The 17059-nt window shown below is 48.3% G+C and overlaps 3 protein-coding genes across 5 annotated transcripts; 1 reads left to right on the plus strand and 2 right to left on the minus strand.

Annotated features, from left to right (window-relative positions):
* Positions 1–1912: 1912 nt before the first annotated feature.
* LOC117851900 (novel plant SNARE 11) lies at positions 1913–5733 on the minus strand. Of its 3 annotated transcripts, none has more exons than XM_072293363.1 (10): positions 5308–5733; positions 4961–5053; positions 4469–4562; positions 4336–4373; positions 4130–4218; positions 3861–3940; positions 3303–3363; positions 3115–3203; positions 2962–3036; positions 1913–2275 (listed from the first exon to the last, which is right to left on the minus strand). In XM_072293363.1, the coding sequence occupies exons 1-10, from the start codon at positions 5379–5381 to the stop codon at positions 2198–2200; spliced, it is 771 nt and encodes a 256-aa protein (XP_072149464.1). In that variant the 5' UTR covers positions 5382–5733; the 3' UTR covers positions 1913–2197. The 3 variants fall into 3 exon arrangements, with proteins under 3 accessions (XP_072149464.1, XP_034589705.1, XP_034589706.1); XM_034733814.2 differs by having other exon boundaries at positions 3115–3207; positions 3307–3363; positions 5308–5731; XM_034733815.2 differs by having other exon boundaries at positions 3115–3207; positions 3307–3363; positions 5172–5310.
* Positions 5734–9727: 3994 nt separating this feature from the next.
* LOC117851522 (uncharacterized) lies at positions 9728–10621 on the plus strand. The gene has a single exon (XM_034733350.2). The coding sequence runs from the start codon at positions 9832–9834 to the stop codon at positions 10387–10389; it is 558 nt and encodes a 185-aa protein (XP_034589241.1). The 5' UTR covers positions 9728–9831; the 3' UTR covers positions 10390–10621.
* A 413-nt stretch (positions 10622–11034) lies between these two features.
* Positions 11035–16229, minus strand: LOC117851521 (endoglucanase 18). The gene is made up of 6 exons (XM_034733349.2): positions 15666–16229; positions 15290–15573; positions 12323–12760; positions 12080–12224; positions 11710–11876; positions 11035–11551 (listed from the first exon to the last, which is right to left on the minus strand). Exons 1-6 carry the CDS (start codon positions 15865–15867, stop codon positions 11222–11224), a joined length of 1566 nt encoding a protein of 521 aa, XP_034589240.1. The 5' UTR covers positions 15868–16229; the 3' UTR covers positions 11035–11221.
* Between the last annotated feature and the right edge of the window lie 830 nt (positions 16230–17059).

The following is a 17059-nucleotide window of genomic DNA, read 5'->3' on the forward strand; positions in this document are numbered from 1 at the left end:
GAATCTTAAAGATTGGAAGATTATACCTCTTCCTATCTTTTACCTTTCGGAAGATGGATAGGTTTTCCGCTCGTCGACGCCTCTCTCGGTGGATTGGGCCAGGCCTAAGAGGCCAGGTTGGGCTAGGGAGAGAGGTGGGCCAGATTGAGGCCTGCTAATAGAGACCAATAATTGGTCAAACCATGGTGTCTTTAGACACGTATCCATGCTGTGGCGAACTGATCAGTTTGACTTGGGAGAGTCTGTTCAACCTAGCCCAATCCAGTCATCTAGGCACCCAATCACTTATTTCGATAAAGAACAAGACACGAGTCGTCCTGACCTGACAGCCAAGATTTTTTTTTCCGAGAACATGTCTTGGCACACGTATTTCACTAGATGAAAGCAATTATTACATCGTCGTCTCACTGAGCAGCGCTGGCAGGCACAAAGCATGGTAAAGGGAAAATTACATAATAACTGCTTGGCGACCAACATTAGGGCAAGTATATTGCTACACGTCAGCGGTCTCATAGGTCGTCTCATGCAGTGCTACGTAGGATTTTTGATGATGTGAAGGAGAGAGAGCGAGGAGAGAGAAAGAGGTCGACGCTCATGAGCTAAATTGTAGGACTACGAGACAACTTAACAACCATTGTACGAGTTATTGTTGCCATGCAACTCATAATATTTTATTTTTCTTATGCACAAATTAAGGAATTATATACCACTACCGACAACTTATAGGACAACCCATTGTACAGGTTGCCTGTTAAATCGTCTCAAGATTACGTGTCAATGTATGAGACTGCCTATTAGACGACACCAATGTACTTACCCTTAGTTGTCTGTAGCAGGTCTGATATGTGCGCAGTGCAGTTTGAACTGAAGTAGAATTCAAATGATGAAAAACGCGTGCATTTCTTTCCTTCCAAACCGCCCATGAGATAAGGACAAGGAGTGTGTGGTCTTGGCAGCACTAGCAGTGATGTACTCCCTGCTAATCAAACGCTGTGGTGGGTGATTAGACGGGGAATCAAATGAAGTGGGCAGGAAGGGTGTGCCATGGAGATCGCGTGCACGGTGGGTTCCAACGAGGACAACGACTGAGCCCCTTCACATGTTGGCACCTTTCTCCACGTCCTTTCCCTTGTTTCTTTCTTCCCCCTCTGGATGAACTGTGCAAATGATAGTTGTAGGCAAAGTCCATCTGGACTTCGGATCATGCGGTGTAGCTCTAGGTAGCTTCTAACATACAGCTTACACAGTTACACAGGCAGGTCCTGAAAGTCCAACACTCTGTGTGAGCAAGAATTGCTAGCTGCTGCCAGCCAACCAAATTTTGAGGTCAGGCTACAATCCTAAAAGATTACATGTCTAAAGCCAAATTTGTATGTCAGGCCACGATCCTAAAAGATTGCATGTCTACTATTTGACAGGAAACTGATTTACAATGCTTTTCACATGGAAGGGCCAGCATGGAGGCGAAGAAGAGCATGGACGAGGTACCTTAGCTCTTGTTTAGTTCACCCCCAACTCCCAACTTTGACACTATAAAAAAGAAGATTCCTCATCACATCAAACTTACGGTACATGCATGAAGTACTAAATGTAGACAAAGTTAAAAACTAATTGCACAGTTTTATTGTACTTTGCGAGACGAATCTTTTGAGCCTAATTAGTTAATGTTTGGACAATAATTCACAAATACAAACGAAACACTACAGTGTGTTACAGTACTGTAACAGTAATTTGACACCTCCAAACTTTGGCAACTAAACAAGGCCTTAGTGTGATCTTTAGACTCTAGTGCAAGATCAAGCCATCATGATTCTTAGGCAACTCTTAAGCTCAAGCACATCACTAAATTACCCGGATATCACATCACAAGATAGTGTGTATACGTCAAGTAGGTAGGTATGCAACGTTTGCGTATGCGTAATCCATATGATCTCGGTCTTATAAGACTGGTAACTTGTGTACAGATGTGAAGGTTTACAGGGAACATGGTTCGGAGCTTGGTTCTTGCAAAACAGAAAGGCCAGCCAGAAGAATAAGAACATACACACATACTGTACCTGCCAGATTTGTATCCCATGAGATAGAATTACAACACTATGCCACATGACTGAAGCGGCGCCTCACAGACTGTAGATACAATGGACCTCCCAAGGAGCCTCATCAATTTTTACACAAGTATGGAATTATCACTTGTCTTCTATCTCAACAGCCTCCTGCTTACAGGTGGTGCAAGTCCTGGGATGTTGGGAATGTCCTTGTTGTGTGGGTTTACAATCTGCCAATGGAACAGTATGAACATCATTCAGCAACAGTCACTATAACCAAATTAGCCTGAAAATCATGTATGTATGTTTTGTTGTCATATCTGATGTTCTGTATTGGCTATTTGACTTATTTCTTAGCCGTTACATGGCGATACAATTCCTGTCAGACCCTGCTCCAAATCTCTTCATGGTCTCTAACATTCATTTTTCCTGTTTTGGGGGGATGGGTATCTAAGGTTTCTTAATTAGTCTACATGTGTATTATTTATTCACATAGAAGTAAGAAAGGTACTGGATGCAGTTTACACAATGAACAGGTAGTTTGGCGCACAGATGGTTGGATGGTCTGGTATTCTAGCTTTGTTATCTCCATATTTCTTAACTAGTGTGTTAGTATTCCAATCCCAGCAGAGCGATGACAATTATGACCTCTACTTGACCCACTTCCTTTCCCACAGGAACAAAGGGACCTTTGAGGACGAATTCATTTTCCACTGACTTCTGTAAACTTCACATCAAACCAAAAAGGCAAAAAGGATAATGTGATAAAATCATGTAAAAGAGGGCTCTAGCTGTAGAATTTCCAAGTCATTTTGGTCGAGTCATGTCACAATATCAGTTAGATCATTGATGTAATATGCCAAAGTAATACACAAACAGTTGAGTTTGCAAATCTCTGAAGAAGCTGAGCACTCACCTTAACAATAATTACTGCTATGACTCCAGCAACAATGAGAAAAAGCATGGCCATGATGCATCGGTCAGTTGCAACCTGTTTTAAAAGAAGTGAGATAGATGAGAATAGAGTTGACAAATAAAATAAAGAACTTGTGTTGTGAGATGAACTTACCTGTCTACCGATTTCTTTCACCAATTTAGATGCCTTTTTAATGGAGAAATGGATAGAGTCCAGCTCATTAACAACTCTGCTCATTTGCTCTGTCTGATGAAGATAAAATAACCAAAAGTGACTTTTCTTACCTTGATTGAACAGTATAACACGACAATTGGCTGCTTCTGAAAAATAAGAAAAGTGACTTGCCTGTGCTTTCAGAGCAGCTGAAGTTTCTGTGCCTACATTGATGGTCTCTTGGACAGTCTACAAAATAGACAGCAAAACAGCGTCAAGAAGCAATGAAGTGTGAAAAGGCCACTGCTATGAGGGCATTAGCACATCAATTTGTTGAAGACTTTGAGAGTCTACTACAATAAATTGTTCTGTGGAAGCTCAAATCATTGAGAAATTGATATATTGAGGACTTCAGCAGTAGACTCAATTCCAAACTTAGCACAAAGCATCAAGGCTTGAGAGAAAAAGGCTTATCTATATCTTTATAAATAACAGCTCATGTTTCCTCGCCTTCAACCAAAGAAAAAAGGAACGGTGAAGATGAAGAGGGGCAACAAAAACAGCAAAGCCAGCATCTTAGCATCACAACAAGAAACAAAGATGTTTGGTAGGATCATATGGGGATGCAAAAGTTATCTCTCTGGGAGCAGATTTCTCAACTATTTAACACAAGAGTGCAAGGTCAACAGGTGTTCCTAAGAGCATGATGGTAGAAGCTTAGATGTCGGTCATAAATAAAAAATAACCTGTTTAGATCGCGCGATAGCTTGATCAGTTTCATTCATTAGTTGATTGCCTTGATCCATTAACTGCTGGTTTGTCATATCTGAGATAAAAAAAAAACTGCTCAGTATATCCATGGCGCTGATGTCAGAGGCTTGTTTCTTTCAAAGTTTCAATTTGTAAAGATAACAACAAAAAGGAAATGGGTTTTTCTAATATGTCCTTAGTTTTTGAACCGAGATCATACTATGTACACGGTACGCCTATAGGGGCTTGTGATATTGTCACTTACTTGATGCCAACAGGACATTTTCTTCACCATAGCCATCTTCAACACTAGGACCATCAAAAAGATCAATTCGCTTATTTCCACTTGCATGTCTGCAATCCAAATGATCTTTGATGTAAGTATCATGAAATGTTACCAAAACTAGAGATGCATTCTTCAAAGTTTCTGAGAAAAATAATTATGATGTAGTGAGATAGGTCAAAACTCACTGTTTCTTAAGAGCAACATAAGAGTTTAATTCTTTGATCTGCAAAACAACACAAACTTCGGTTTAGTGAAAGTTAGAGAATCAGACCAAGGGGTAAAATTCACATTGACTGGAACAGTTTTCAGTAATAATACCATCGACTGCTTTCTGTCATGCAGCATTTTTGCAGTATCCGGATCAGTACGCCCTGCCTCGTCTTTGCTAACTCGCTCAAAGTCTTTGATAAGTCTAGAAAACCGCATAAAAGCAAACTGTCAGCTATCATGAAGCTACTAACATCAGAATTAAGAAATCAGATATCTGTTTTCCTGCTAACTATTGTTTGGCCCCCATTATTGTGATTCAAAATACAGAAATTGCAGGTAGTCGTGAGCAGCAGAAATACTGGAACCAGGCGTACACAGTGCAGTGTATTGGTTAAGAGATACAGAAATGATTGCTACGGAGAAAAATTAAATTGATGTGGGTGTGAGGTAAGCAGCGGCGGACTGCCACTTCTCTACTCATGCCAAGAATGGTATTTGTGTTTAGCCTTTCCATCTGCCATATTATATGAAGGGGAATGTTGCTAAAAGCTGCATAGAGGGGGGGGGGGGGGGGGGGGGTGTTGAAAGAGACTGACTAACCTTTTACAATCTCGCATCTTATCAGTAAGCTCTTCAAGCTGTCTACTGCGGCGGTTGGCATCCTTGATCTTGTCCAACTTCTGGAATCCATTCCTGCAGCCAAATTAAGCAACGCGTCAGTTCAACAACATCATGCTACCATTTCTACAGAGCGCAAGTAGTAGTCCCGCAGACATCAGGGGAAAAAACGATTTTTTCCCCCACTACAGACCAATAATTTGGTCTCCAAATTTGTCCTCCAGTCGCGAAATCGCAGCAAGCAAACTGAGATCTAACGACCATTCGCGGGCGACGCAAGCAAACTACAAACACCCCAAATCACAGCAAGCGGAATGGTTTGAGATTACTGCAATGCGCGGAGGATATCGCCGATCTGTCCGTCGATCTCGGCCAGCTCCTCGTTGACCGATGCTAAATCCATGTCCTCCTCCTCCTGGGCAACCACACCAGCAACCGAGCCCCACAGGGGAAAGCGAAATCCAAACAGAAAGCAGGATCAGGCCCCCCGTCCCCTCGAGGTCCCAGCCCTGCCCCACGAGAGCCGGATCGATGGGGCCGGCGGCGGCGCGCGGCGGGAGGGGGCCCAATGCTGGTGCGGCGGGGAGCCCGGTTGGATTCGCCGGGCGCAGATCGAGGAGGGTCGATCCCGCGCCCGGTGTGGGGGGAGGCGGAGGCCAAGGCGGTGGTGGACTCCGACAGCGCCGGTCGGAGGCACGCCGCTCCTGCTTGGCCTTTTTGTTTGGTTTTGCTTTCGCTTCACGGAGGATCTTCCTCGTTGGATTCACATCGTCCTTTTGATCACTAGGTTTTGTTTGCCATGTCCGTACGATCGTCATCCAATGCTCCGGATCAGCTCGTCGCTTCAAGCACCCCCATGGCAAAAAGGTTGTTGTAACTTTCCTAGAGATAGAGAAATGGTTATTTGAGCCATGCAAATTCAAGCATGTCAGCAGCACTGGAAATGAGGGAACTAGTGCTTGCTTGTGAAGGAAATAGTTTGAATTCGGTAGGATTCGCTATGAGATTCTTCTTATAAGAAAACTGGTGTACTGTTTATAATATGCAAAAAGGTGCACGTAAAAGATAGAAGTGGTTGTGGAAATTATCGGTGTGTTTGGTTTGACAGCTCATCTGGGTTAGTATTGCTCGAAATCATGATTTAGGACCCGTCCCACGATAAAATCCGAACACGCTATATATAAATAAGCATTATCTCTTTATAAGTTTTTGCAACGTTGATGAGAACATTACCTAAATTGTGAGAAAGTTTCTTGTGATCCATTAAGAGAAAAGAGAAATGATGGTTCTCACCTTCTTTTTTTTGTTAGTTTGGTGCCATTAACTTGTGATATTTGTTTTACAAGGATGAACATGGTTGTTGGTAGGTCCCAACTCCCAAACCAGCCTAGCATGAGCTTAGACCAAACACCCTGATATTCTGGGGTATCCCTTGACTATTGTAAAACTAGTCAGCATGAAATGATCTTTTATCCTGATCAATGCAATCATTCTCATAGCAGCTCTTACGTCGGTGTCCAGGATTTGGGTGAACTTAATACATAAATGCTGATATATCTAGATTTATTTGTGCATAACTTTACTTATCAATATTTTATCTATTTCAGTGAAAACCATGTTAAATTCGTCATTCCCGAACTCACGAGCCAGGACCGATTCAACAAGGGCCAGCACCTTCTTTATATCCGTCCGTAGCCACGAATCAATGACGTCTAAACTCTGAAGTGATTTAACTTGTTGCGTATAAAAGATCTAACTTTTACAAACCATTACTACTAAATAAAATATTTGAAATTGTTCAAACAAAATTTGTGTAGCCACCCACTTTTTAGTGTTCATGTGTCATTGACTCATTGCCTAGTATTCACTGAGGAATTTTAAGGTGCTTGAAAATAATGATAACTGTTGGTGAGGCCAGATTCAATGGTTAAATACTAAAAGTAAGTAATAGGAATTTGATTGTGGACCGGTACCTAGGCCAGGAACCCGTTTCGAAATTAATTGGAAGGGTAAATTTGGGAAGGCAATAACCATGATTTTTAAAGCGGTAAGGCGAGGCGAGGCGACACGCCACTGCTCGGACACCTAGGTACTTGTGGCGTGAGGCGAGGCGACACTTTACACACCCATATACACATACATCTACCTGTAAAAGAAAAAGAAAAACAAAGGACCAGTGGACCTAATGGAAACAAGGCCCATCAAATCAGCCTAACCCAAGTCAGCCCAACTGCCCTAGGCTCCCAGCCTCCCACCAGCCACCACCTTGCCCGCCCACCTCAGCCACCACCGCCCACCCCTGCCTCCTCTGCCGCCGTAGGCCGTCCGCACCACGGCCACGGGCTCTCTCCGTCTGGTCGAGGACTGCCACAGGCTGCCTCAATCACGCACCGCACGATGCAAGACCAAAGGAGGAGGAGGAAGGATAGGAGGAGGCGGCGCGGCTCCGTCCCCGGTGGCGCAGCACTGAATTCGGCGGTGAAGGTGACGGATTGTTAAGTGACGCCGACGCCCAGACTTTTTTACCGGCTGGACGCCGACGCCTTAATAACTCAATCTTCGTTGTCACAAAAGGATTCGTCGGGCCTTTGACACTGGCATCGCAGCTCCTGGCCAGGGCTCCTCACCACGACATCTATGGCTACTCAATTCTTAATTCCCAATCGCTGCCGCCGGTGCCCCATCGTGCAGATCGCGGAGCTCCAGCGGTCGGCATTGTAGGCAATATGGCCCTCGGGCGGCGCCATGGTGAACTAGTTGTTCACGAGGAGGAGATGGCCACCTACGATGAAGTCCTCGTCCGAGTGCCGCCTTGGAGATGGCGAGGGTGCTTGTTGTGGCCTCAGAATCGTCGATGCCTTCATTGCCGTTGCTTGCGGGCTCTTGTTACCCTAATGTACATATTAGCTGCTGCTACTGGAAAGTTGCCTTCATATCCCTCGATGATTGTTCATTGATTGCTTAAAAGTGATGATTGGTCTGGGTATTTGTGCAATGAAATGGCAACAACATATAATTGTTCATGTGAAAACAAAGCTTATGGGATTTGTAAAGAATACACTGAGTTTCAGATTTTAGCCTTCCATTCACGTAGTAAAGCAAATAAGGAAGTCTGCACTTGCATGCACTTCAACTCTCGATTGCCAAGGGTGCAATTGGTTCGCTGCACCCCCGCGTCCTGACTCCCCACATGCGACCTCCGTGCGATTGGTTTCCTGAGCTCGTTGCCGAACCTAGCCCGCGGCGTGCTAGCGTGCAAAAAGGCACCTGAAGCCTGGCTCCCGGGACGCGGCCCGACCCTTCGTTTCCTCGGAGCCAGCCTCCCGTGGTACGCGGTGGACCGCGTGGGTGCATGCACGGCGGTCAAAACTACTATGCGCGTGCTGCAATCAGAGCAACCAAACAGCGGCTCTGTCTGGCTATCTGGCCAGGATGCATGCTGCTATCCAATCAAAGCTCCCTCGCATCAACTCAGCCAGGCTAGCGGGAGCCTGGTTCCTGGAAACGAGCCAGGCTCGGCAGAAAAGGAAACCATCAGGCCCAAATGGTTTGGAGCGTTGGAGAAAATAGCTGCTATTTCCACTGCTCACATTCGCAGAATTTTTCCTCTTATTGTTCTTCGGAAACTGAGTTCAATTTTGTGCTTGTCCGCACGTTGCATGGATCGCTGGATTGCCACCGGTTCACTGCATGGTTGGATCACGTATTGGCTTGTGTACAGTACAATTCATTTGTGAAGTCTGCATATAGATGCCTACAAACTAGTTGGAAGGCTGCATCCTTTTGAAGTCCCGTCAGAACGAAGCCTTGGCCGGCGCCAGGAAACTCCGGTGCGCCGGCGTGGTGTGCTTTGATGCAGATGGGGAAAGGGCGCCTGGGAATCGGTGGATGGGCGGAAGGGGGGTGCAGCCCGCCAGCAGCGAGCGTGGATCGGCAGTCGGAGGCGAGGATTCCGGTTAAGGGGGCTGTTTGATACCAGTTCAGCACGTCACGTCGGATCGGATGCTAATTAGAAGGATTAAATATGAACTAATTTACAAAACTAATTGCATAAATGGAATCTAATTGGCGAGACGAATATATTAAACGTAATTAAACCATCATTAGCAAATGGTTACTGTAGCACCACATTGTCAAATTATGGACTAATTAGGTTTAATAGATTCGTCTCGCGAATTAGACTTCATCTGTATAATTAGTTCTTATATTTAATACTCCTAATTAGTATCAAACATCCGATATGATATGTGCTAAATTTTAACAGCCTGCATCCAAACATGCCCTAAGGACGGAGGAACCTCTGGTTCCCCTCAAGCACCTTAACAAACCTCCAAACCTTTCTTCTAAAATTCATAGGATCATGATTTAGGGAGTGTTTGGATACCCTGATTAAACTTTAGTCCCTATCACATCGGATGTTTGCACACTAATTATAAGTATTAAATATGATCTAATGATAAAACTAATTGCATAAACGAGGGCAGAATCTATTAAGCCTAATTAGTTCATGATTAGCTCATGTGATGCTACAGTAAACATGTGTTAATTATGGATTAATTAGATTTAATAGATTCATCTCGCGAATTAGCCCTCGTATATGCAGTGAATTTTATCATTAATTTATGTTTAATATTTCTAATTAGTGACAAACATGCCCCTTAAATTCTTTTAAACAAAGTTGATCCTGCCTCGAGCATGTACCATCAAAACAGGAAAACGAGACATCAATTTATTTTTCCATTTCTCTGTTCCATCCACAGTCCGCCGTCGGCCCGTCGCAGCCACTCAAACCCCATCAACAAAACGGCGCCAAACTCCAGGCACCTGACGACGACCATCTCCGCGGCTCCGCCATGAAGCACCTCCTCCTCCCCTCCCCTCTCCCGTTCCTCCTCCACCGCCCATCCAAGCCGCTTCTCCTCCACCCTCGCCGCCGCCTCGGCTTCATCGCCCCCGCCGCATCCGGCGGCAGCTCCGGCGAACCCGCCTCATCGGAGCCCGCCACGGACACCGTCACCCAGCCCTCTCCACCGGCCGCCGCTGCCCCCTCCAGCGCCAAGCCCACCGGCATCAAGAACCGCCTCAAGGCGAGGAACCAGGCCCGCCGGTTCCAGCTGGATGCCCCGCCGGAGGAGGTGACGCCGAAGAAGAAAGCTACGGTGGCGGCGCCGCGGAGGGAGAAGCAGCGGGAGCGGAAGGAGTGGGAGGAGATGAGCCTGCCCGAGAAGGCCGTGGAGCTGTACGTCGGGGAGAAGGGGCTCCTCTTCTGGCTCAACAAGTTCGCCTACGCCTCCATCTTCATCATGGTCGGCGCCTGGATCCTGTTCCGCTTCGTCGGCCCGTCCCTCGGCTTCTACCAGCTCGACGCCCCGCCGCTGCCGCCGACCGCCGTGTTCGGCGGCTCGCCGTGAGACGGGTGAGAGCGTCGGCTGGGTGTTCTTGCAGAGTGGAGCGCTATCTAGGTAGCTTAGCGTAGTGGATAAGATATATGGAAAAAGATTGAGGAAGAAGAGGATGCAAATAGCTTTTCAAAAAAAAGAGAGAGAAGAGGATGCAAATTTAAGAAAACGTGGCTTGATTGCTTCGACAATGTGTGCCTTGTTATCATAATCGGAGGATTGGATTGAATTGTGCAGTTTTTTAGTAGAAGTTTCGATCTTTCTTCCTGGCAGTTGATAATTGTGGATGCACAGAGCTTGTAGCTTCAAGGCACAGCACTTCCTAGTTCTTACCGCATCCTGAATTTCTGATTTATGTATGCAAAAGTAATTAATTCGGTTGCTTTGGGTACGATGCTTCAGGACGAGTTTGAGAAATTGAAATCACAAACTCATTCTGCTGTCATACTTAATTTCGGTATGCTTTGGGTACAATGCGTCATGATGAGTCTAAGAAATTGAGATCAAAAGGTCATTCTGCAGTCATTCTTCTCAGGAAAACACAGAAAAAAAACTTCTGAAATAATTTTGAAATCAAGATCCCATTATGGACAGCAAATGGACAGTGATTCCTACTGATTTCTATTGTCTTGTACAAATCTCTGAATGCTTCCATGCTAACACAACACTATATAACTCATTGATCAGTTTGACACCTGCACTTCAATAGCATCTACTAACTGATGATAATATAGTCAGAAGAATAAGGATACAGTCGAATCGTGTTAATTATCAAAAAAAAAACAGTTGAATAGTAACGGAATCTACATAGGTCAGTTAGAAAGAAATCGAGCGATCGATGGAATCATGACAGGGATTGTGCAACTGAGGAGGATGAGACGAGGCCGGAGAGCAAGCCGACGATGAGCGCGCTGTTGTACGTCGTCGCCTCGTTCTGCCTCACGTTCTCCCTGTCGTCGATGAACGAGTCGTTCTTGAACGGTCCGCCAACCAGCGCCCCCGTGGCGACGTTGGGGTTGGGCTTGGGCGACTTGAGCCACTCCTGGCCGTCGCAGCCGGTGTCGACGTCGGCGGGGATGGACGCGCCACGGTGGTGCACCCGCTGAGGGTAGCTCTCGCCGTAGCCGACGAGGTAGCTCAGCTTCATCGGATTGTCGCCAAGGACGTAATCAGCCTGCTCAAGATTGATGTGAGAAATTGTGAATAGGCACAAGCATTTCTATGAAGGTTGATCATTTTCATGTCTGAAGATAGCCATTTCTCTGAACAGTGCCTGTTTTTGTGACACTGTTGACTGTTGAGGGTTGGTGGCAAGTGACATTGGAGTGTTACCTGGGACTTGGCGAATTTGCGAAGGTCTGCAGCCGTGAAGCTCTTCCCGCTGCAGGTCAGCTCCGTCTTCCCCGACGTCGACATGTAGTCGCTGTAAACGGCGGCAAGGAATGCGGAGGCAACAGGGTGTTGGAGGGAGTTCCATTCAGCTACATACAGCAACCCCCCTGCACAATTCCACATCGCATCAGATATCAGTCTGACCATTTAGCAGTTGCAGTTGTAATTTAACACGATAACGCAGTGCAGCAGTTGCTTGTTTGATCAATGGCAATGTTACAGTGAGTGCAGATTCCATCAGTGAATAGTCTGTAACAGTTTTCTTTTCTGATGGTCTATGACGATCTCACAGATAGTAACTGATGTCAACCTTCTGTTCTGAAAGCAGCCGTGTCCGACTCCGGCAGGAGAATGCACATGACGGCGTCGGCAGTGTCCTTGTAGGACCCAAGGCCTTCATCTTGTCCAACGTCAGATCCATCTGATGCAAAGAAGCTTACTCTTGACAAGAGAACCTACGATCAAATCAAAGGAAATTGTTGCAAAAATTTGAAAAAATCTTGACAAGAGAACCTCATGTCTCGAAATTCAATGAGCTGTTGTGACACATTACCTCGGTGCCAGCACGCTTGTCGTCCCAGCTGAAGTACCTGGGGTTTCCCAGATCGGCGTACTCCTTGCCGTTCTTGCCGGTGGCGTAGCTCAGGTAGCTGTGGTTGCCGGTGGCGTGGTACAGCCAGCTCGCCGCCCACAGGAGCTCGTCCTGGTACGTCGTGGAGTTGTAGTAGGCGCTGAGCTCCGGGAATGTCCGCGTGTAGGAGCCCCGATACTTGTCGGCGAAGGCGAACAGCCGCTGGGCGTGGTCGAGGAGCGACGACGAGTACGTCCCGTTGATGGGCTTGTACACCAGCGAGGCCGCGGCCATGGCGGCTGCCGTCTCCGCCGCCACGTCGCTGCCGGGGGATTTCGTGGTGATCTTTGTCAGCGGCCTCTTCTCGGACATTGTCTCCGGACGTTCCCAGCACTTGTGGTCTGCTTTGGGGTCACCGACCTGATGATGGCCAGGACATCAAATCCATTTTCAGACTAGCAAAACTGGAAATCTTTCGTGACATGCACCGTTCTACATCTGAGTTTTGCTAGTCTCTTTTTTTTTAACAAATAAGGCAAATTATATTAAAAAGAAGATGAAGCTTATGCTGGACGAAAACAACAAATGAAAAAATAACACAAATGTTAGCAAGTTGGATTGGGTCACCAACACATACCGCACCACATCATTGCACTCAACTTAACTTAACAACACAACCAGTTGGATTGGGATATCAACACGCGCCGAACTCAATTCATTAAGCGGATTTTATTTCGCCTGACAACGGTAGCAGAATTGAAGCCTTACCGTGGTACCCACCAATATTCACGCTCATGTAGTCGCCGAAACCTCCAGGCGTGACCTTGCGTCAACAGGAAACCGATAGAAGCAGACCGCATCGCACCGAGAAGGCCACCGCCATGCAGGACCCTCCGTCGTAGAGTCGCCGCAACACCACACTCCACCTGATAGGGTGATACCACTGAATCCGAACTCTCGCAGGCTACCTCGCAGTCGCCACCACGATAACACAACACGCGGGAGCCTCGCCACATCCTCCGTTGGACTCCACCTCGCTCTCGTCGCCTTGAAAAAACACCCGCACGCGGGGGCCTCGCCACGCCCGCATAGTACTCCACGTCACGGATCCGTTTCTTTTGTTATCGTCACGGTGATGAGCAATGTTGCCCCATTCCCCAAGATCTCCATCAATCAGCCAAGCCGCCGCCACAGGTCGACTTCGCCTCGTTGCTTCACCCGCGCACATAACCTCCGTTGTCGTGCCAACAAGCCAAAGAAGTCGCTTGCGCCATCTTCCGACGATGTAACACACCGAATAGCCCAGCCAAGCTGAGCAACCTGCCGCGATCCGCTACAAGCCTAGTCGTCCCACAATGCCATAGCCGCAAGTGTCGTCCTCTGACGTAGTCCAACGCCGCATTGACCGTTGCTGAGCAACGCTAGCGCCGCGGTCCGCTGCAAGCAACCAAATCCAACAACCATGCGATAACCCCTTGCTGCCATCATAACTGCGATCGCCTCCATGTGGGCTCGGCAAACACCTGTCCAGCTTGCCACGCGGCGGAATTGCCACCACCGGCTGCGGGCGCCCATGACCAATGGACCAGCAATGCCACAACCCTAGTTGAGTCTCTAGAGATGACACCTCCAAGGAGGGCATGACGCCAATGGTGTCGCCGTCGCTCGTCTAGAATCTGGACAGGGTTTTCACCCAGAGAACCCCGTGCAACAAGGTTGTAGCTCCAACATGACGCTCCCAACGTGGAAAACAACGCCTTAGGGCGCCGCCGTCATCTCCACCAGCAAGAACGCCGACAAAGGCTTTCGCCCAGAGCATCCCAACCCCTCGTTGCACGCTCACGGCTCGCCACTCCCGGACCACAGCCACGACAGCCCATCCGGGGCGGCACCGTCGCTGCGCCTCCATGTGCCATGCAGTCGTACCTCCACCTCCTCTGCACTCGCCGCCAGATGCGCCCCCACTCGACCTCCTTTCCTCGCATGTGGCCACTGCCGCACCACCTCACCATCACGCGCATCGCCAAGGCATCTCCTCGGAGCATCGCAGTACCGCGCCGTCACACCATCATGCGTGTCGCCCGGGCTTCACCTCGAGGCGTTGCAGCCTGCTCCGTGGACCCCCCAGCCAAATGTGCCATCGCATCCACGCGGTCACCGCTTGCGCTGCCTAAGCTACCAGGCCGCCTCCTTGCCGGCCATGGCCCACCGCACATGACGTCCTCAATGATCGGCGCACACGGCCACCGGGCCACCTCCTCGCCGGCTGTGGCCCCCGCGTGCGACGTCCTCAACTGTCGCGCCACTCTGACGCCGGCCAACACACCGCCATGCACGTGCACAGGACGCACGCCACCCCCGCCGAGCCGCCGGAGCACCACCTTCATTGCCAAAGTTGCCGAGCCCCCCACACCTCACCGGCAGCCGCTCCGCGTAGATCTGGCCCCGAGGGCGCTGTATCTGGTCCTAGGATGCTGGATCTGCTGCCTCGGGTCACCGTCGTCGCCTCCATGACCAGCGCTGCCGCATCGTTGACCAGGGGCAGAAGCACCCCGGGTCGACGGTAGGAGCCCCCCGCAGCCTTCCTAGCAGGCACACGGGCTTCCGGTGTCCTGCTCTGGTGGCGGCGAGGTGGAGAGGGGGCCATGAGGGGGGTGGCAATGGCGGAGGGTGGGACACTGCTCGAGTCGCTCCTAGGGAGACAACGCGGGCCGAAATGTGGAGGAAATGGTGCTGAGGCAGCTTCTTGCTAGCCTCCTATCTATGTCAGTGGTAAATTTTGCGTGATTGGATGCAATGAGTTCTTCGATCTAGGATCTAGTCGAGTGCAAGAAATTAGAAATGGCATATGCATTAAGGATTCAAACGTCACCAAACTGGCAGACAATGAGCCAACCGCACTGGAGATTGAAGAATGTCAGAGGTGAAACGATCAGAATGCAAGGTCACCTGGATGTACAGGACATCGTCGGAGGGGTGCGCATTGACGAGGAAATCCATGATCCAGCCCAGCGCGTCCATGGCGGCGTCGCGCTGCCCGGCGGCGCGCATGGCGTCGCCGTACTCGAGGACGGACCACGACAGCATGGTGCCGGTGAACGCCAGCGTGAAGCCGAACTTCATGTGGTCGCCGGCGTCGTACATCCCCTTGGAGAGGTCCAGCTTGGCCTCCTCGCCGTCGTCCAGCGCCGAGTCCCCTCGCCACGGGATCTCGTTGCGCACCAGTTTCCCGGCTTCATCGATCAAGATCGACATGCATTTTTAGATGGCACGCAGTTGGCAAGGGTCGATTCGATCGAGGAGATGGCGTGTCAATGGCACCTACATTTCTGGACCTGGAAGAACTGGAGCGCGACGGCGAGGGCCTCGGCGTACTTGGGGTCCGGCACGCCGGGGAGGGGGAACACCTGGCCGCCGTTCCGGTAGCGGACGAAGACCACGGTGGCCGTGACCGCCAGCGCCACCAGCGTCAGCACCAGGAGCCAGCAGCAGCACCGCACGCTGCAGCCGCAGCACCGCGCCGCCATTGTTGATCGCTCTCTCGATCACGGAGCTCCCGCCGGAACCAGATTCAGAGGCGCGTCGCGGGAGTAACACGAACGGCGGCGGCCATCCGCGGCCGGCGATGACGATCCTTTCGTCGGTCGTCGCATCAACCGATCGAGAATTAAGCCTGGGAAAATTGCCCTGCGTCTCGAAGCGACCAACTAACTGCGCGGGCAGACGTGCCGCCGGCGATGGCGTCGTCGGTTGGTGTGCGGTGGTGGGGAGTTAGAGGCTGGCCATGACCGTCTCGCGCTCAGATCAGTTACGGTTGTTTTTTATGGGCACGCGAGAACGGCTTGCAGTTACGCCTGAAGTTTTGACACCTAGAAGAGTCAAGCACAAGTTTATCGACAAGGCACGCACGGTTAAGAATGAGTAAGATCCATCAAAGCGTATGCGTATCAAATTTGTGCCATGTATTCTACCATTTTCTTTCTTGTTAACACGTTTTTTTTTGTCACTAGAGAAACTCTTTTTTTTTTTGTCACTAGAGACACATCCATCGTCCACCTATGTCCACCTACCTCATGGTGGACCGACATATCTATCATCCACCTATGGAATAATTAGCTTGAAAGTACCTGAACTCAGTGTTTGCAATTTTGACAATTATTTTTCCAATGATGATATATTATTAAAATAGCCATCATCCGTTTTTTTTAAGTGCGCGTACGACATCTACATAAAGAAAAAGCTTACGCGGATAAATTTCTTTTTATATCTTCCTAACAATGTACTCCTTCCGTTCCAAATTGTAGGTTGTTTGACTTTTTTTCATAAATATTATTATGCATCTATATATACACTATATCTAGATGCATATTAATATCTATGGACCTAGAAAAGTTAAAACAACCTACAATTTGGAATGGAGGGACTGTATCAAGCATTGCTCATTTATAATCCACCCGTTTCAAATTGTAGGTCGTTTTTCTTTTATAGGTTAATAGATATTTATATGTATTTAGATATACACTGTATTTAGGTGCATAGAAAATCTATGCACCTAGAAAAATTAAAACGAATTACAATTTAGGATGAAGATAGTATTTGCTTTCGTGATGGCTATACAACCCAACCTGATTACATCCAGGTAGGTTGCCAGTGATCGACGAATACTGTCATCATGCAAATTTTGGCGTTTCTCATGGTGTTCCATTTTCGATTTGATGT

Source organism: Setaria viridis, chromosome 4 (assembly GCF_005286985.2).
Source record: "Setaria viridis chromosome 4, Setaria_viridis_v4.0, whole genome shotgun sequence".
Taxonomy (NCBI): Eukaryota; Viridiplantae; Streptophyta; class Magnoliopsida; order Poales; family Poaceae; genus Setaria; species Setaria viridis.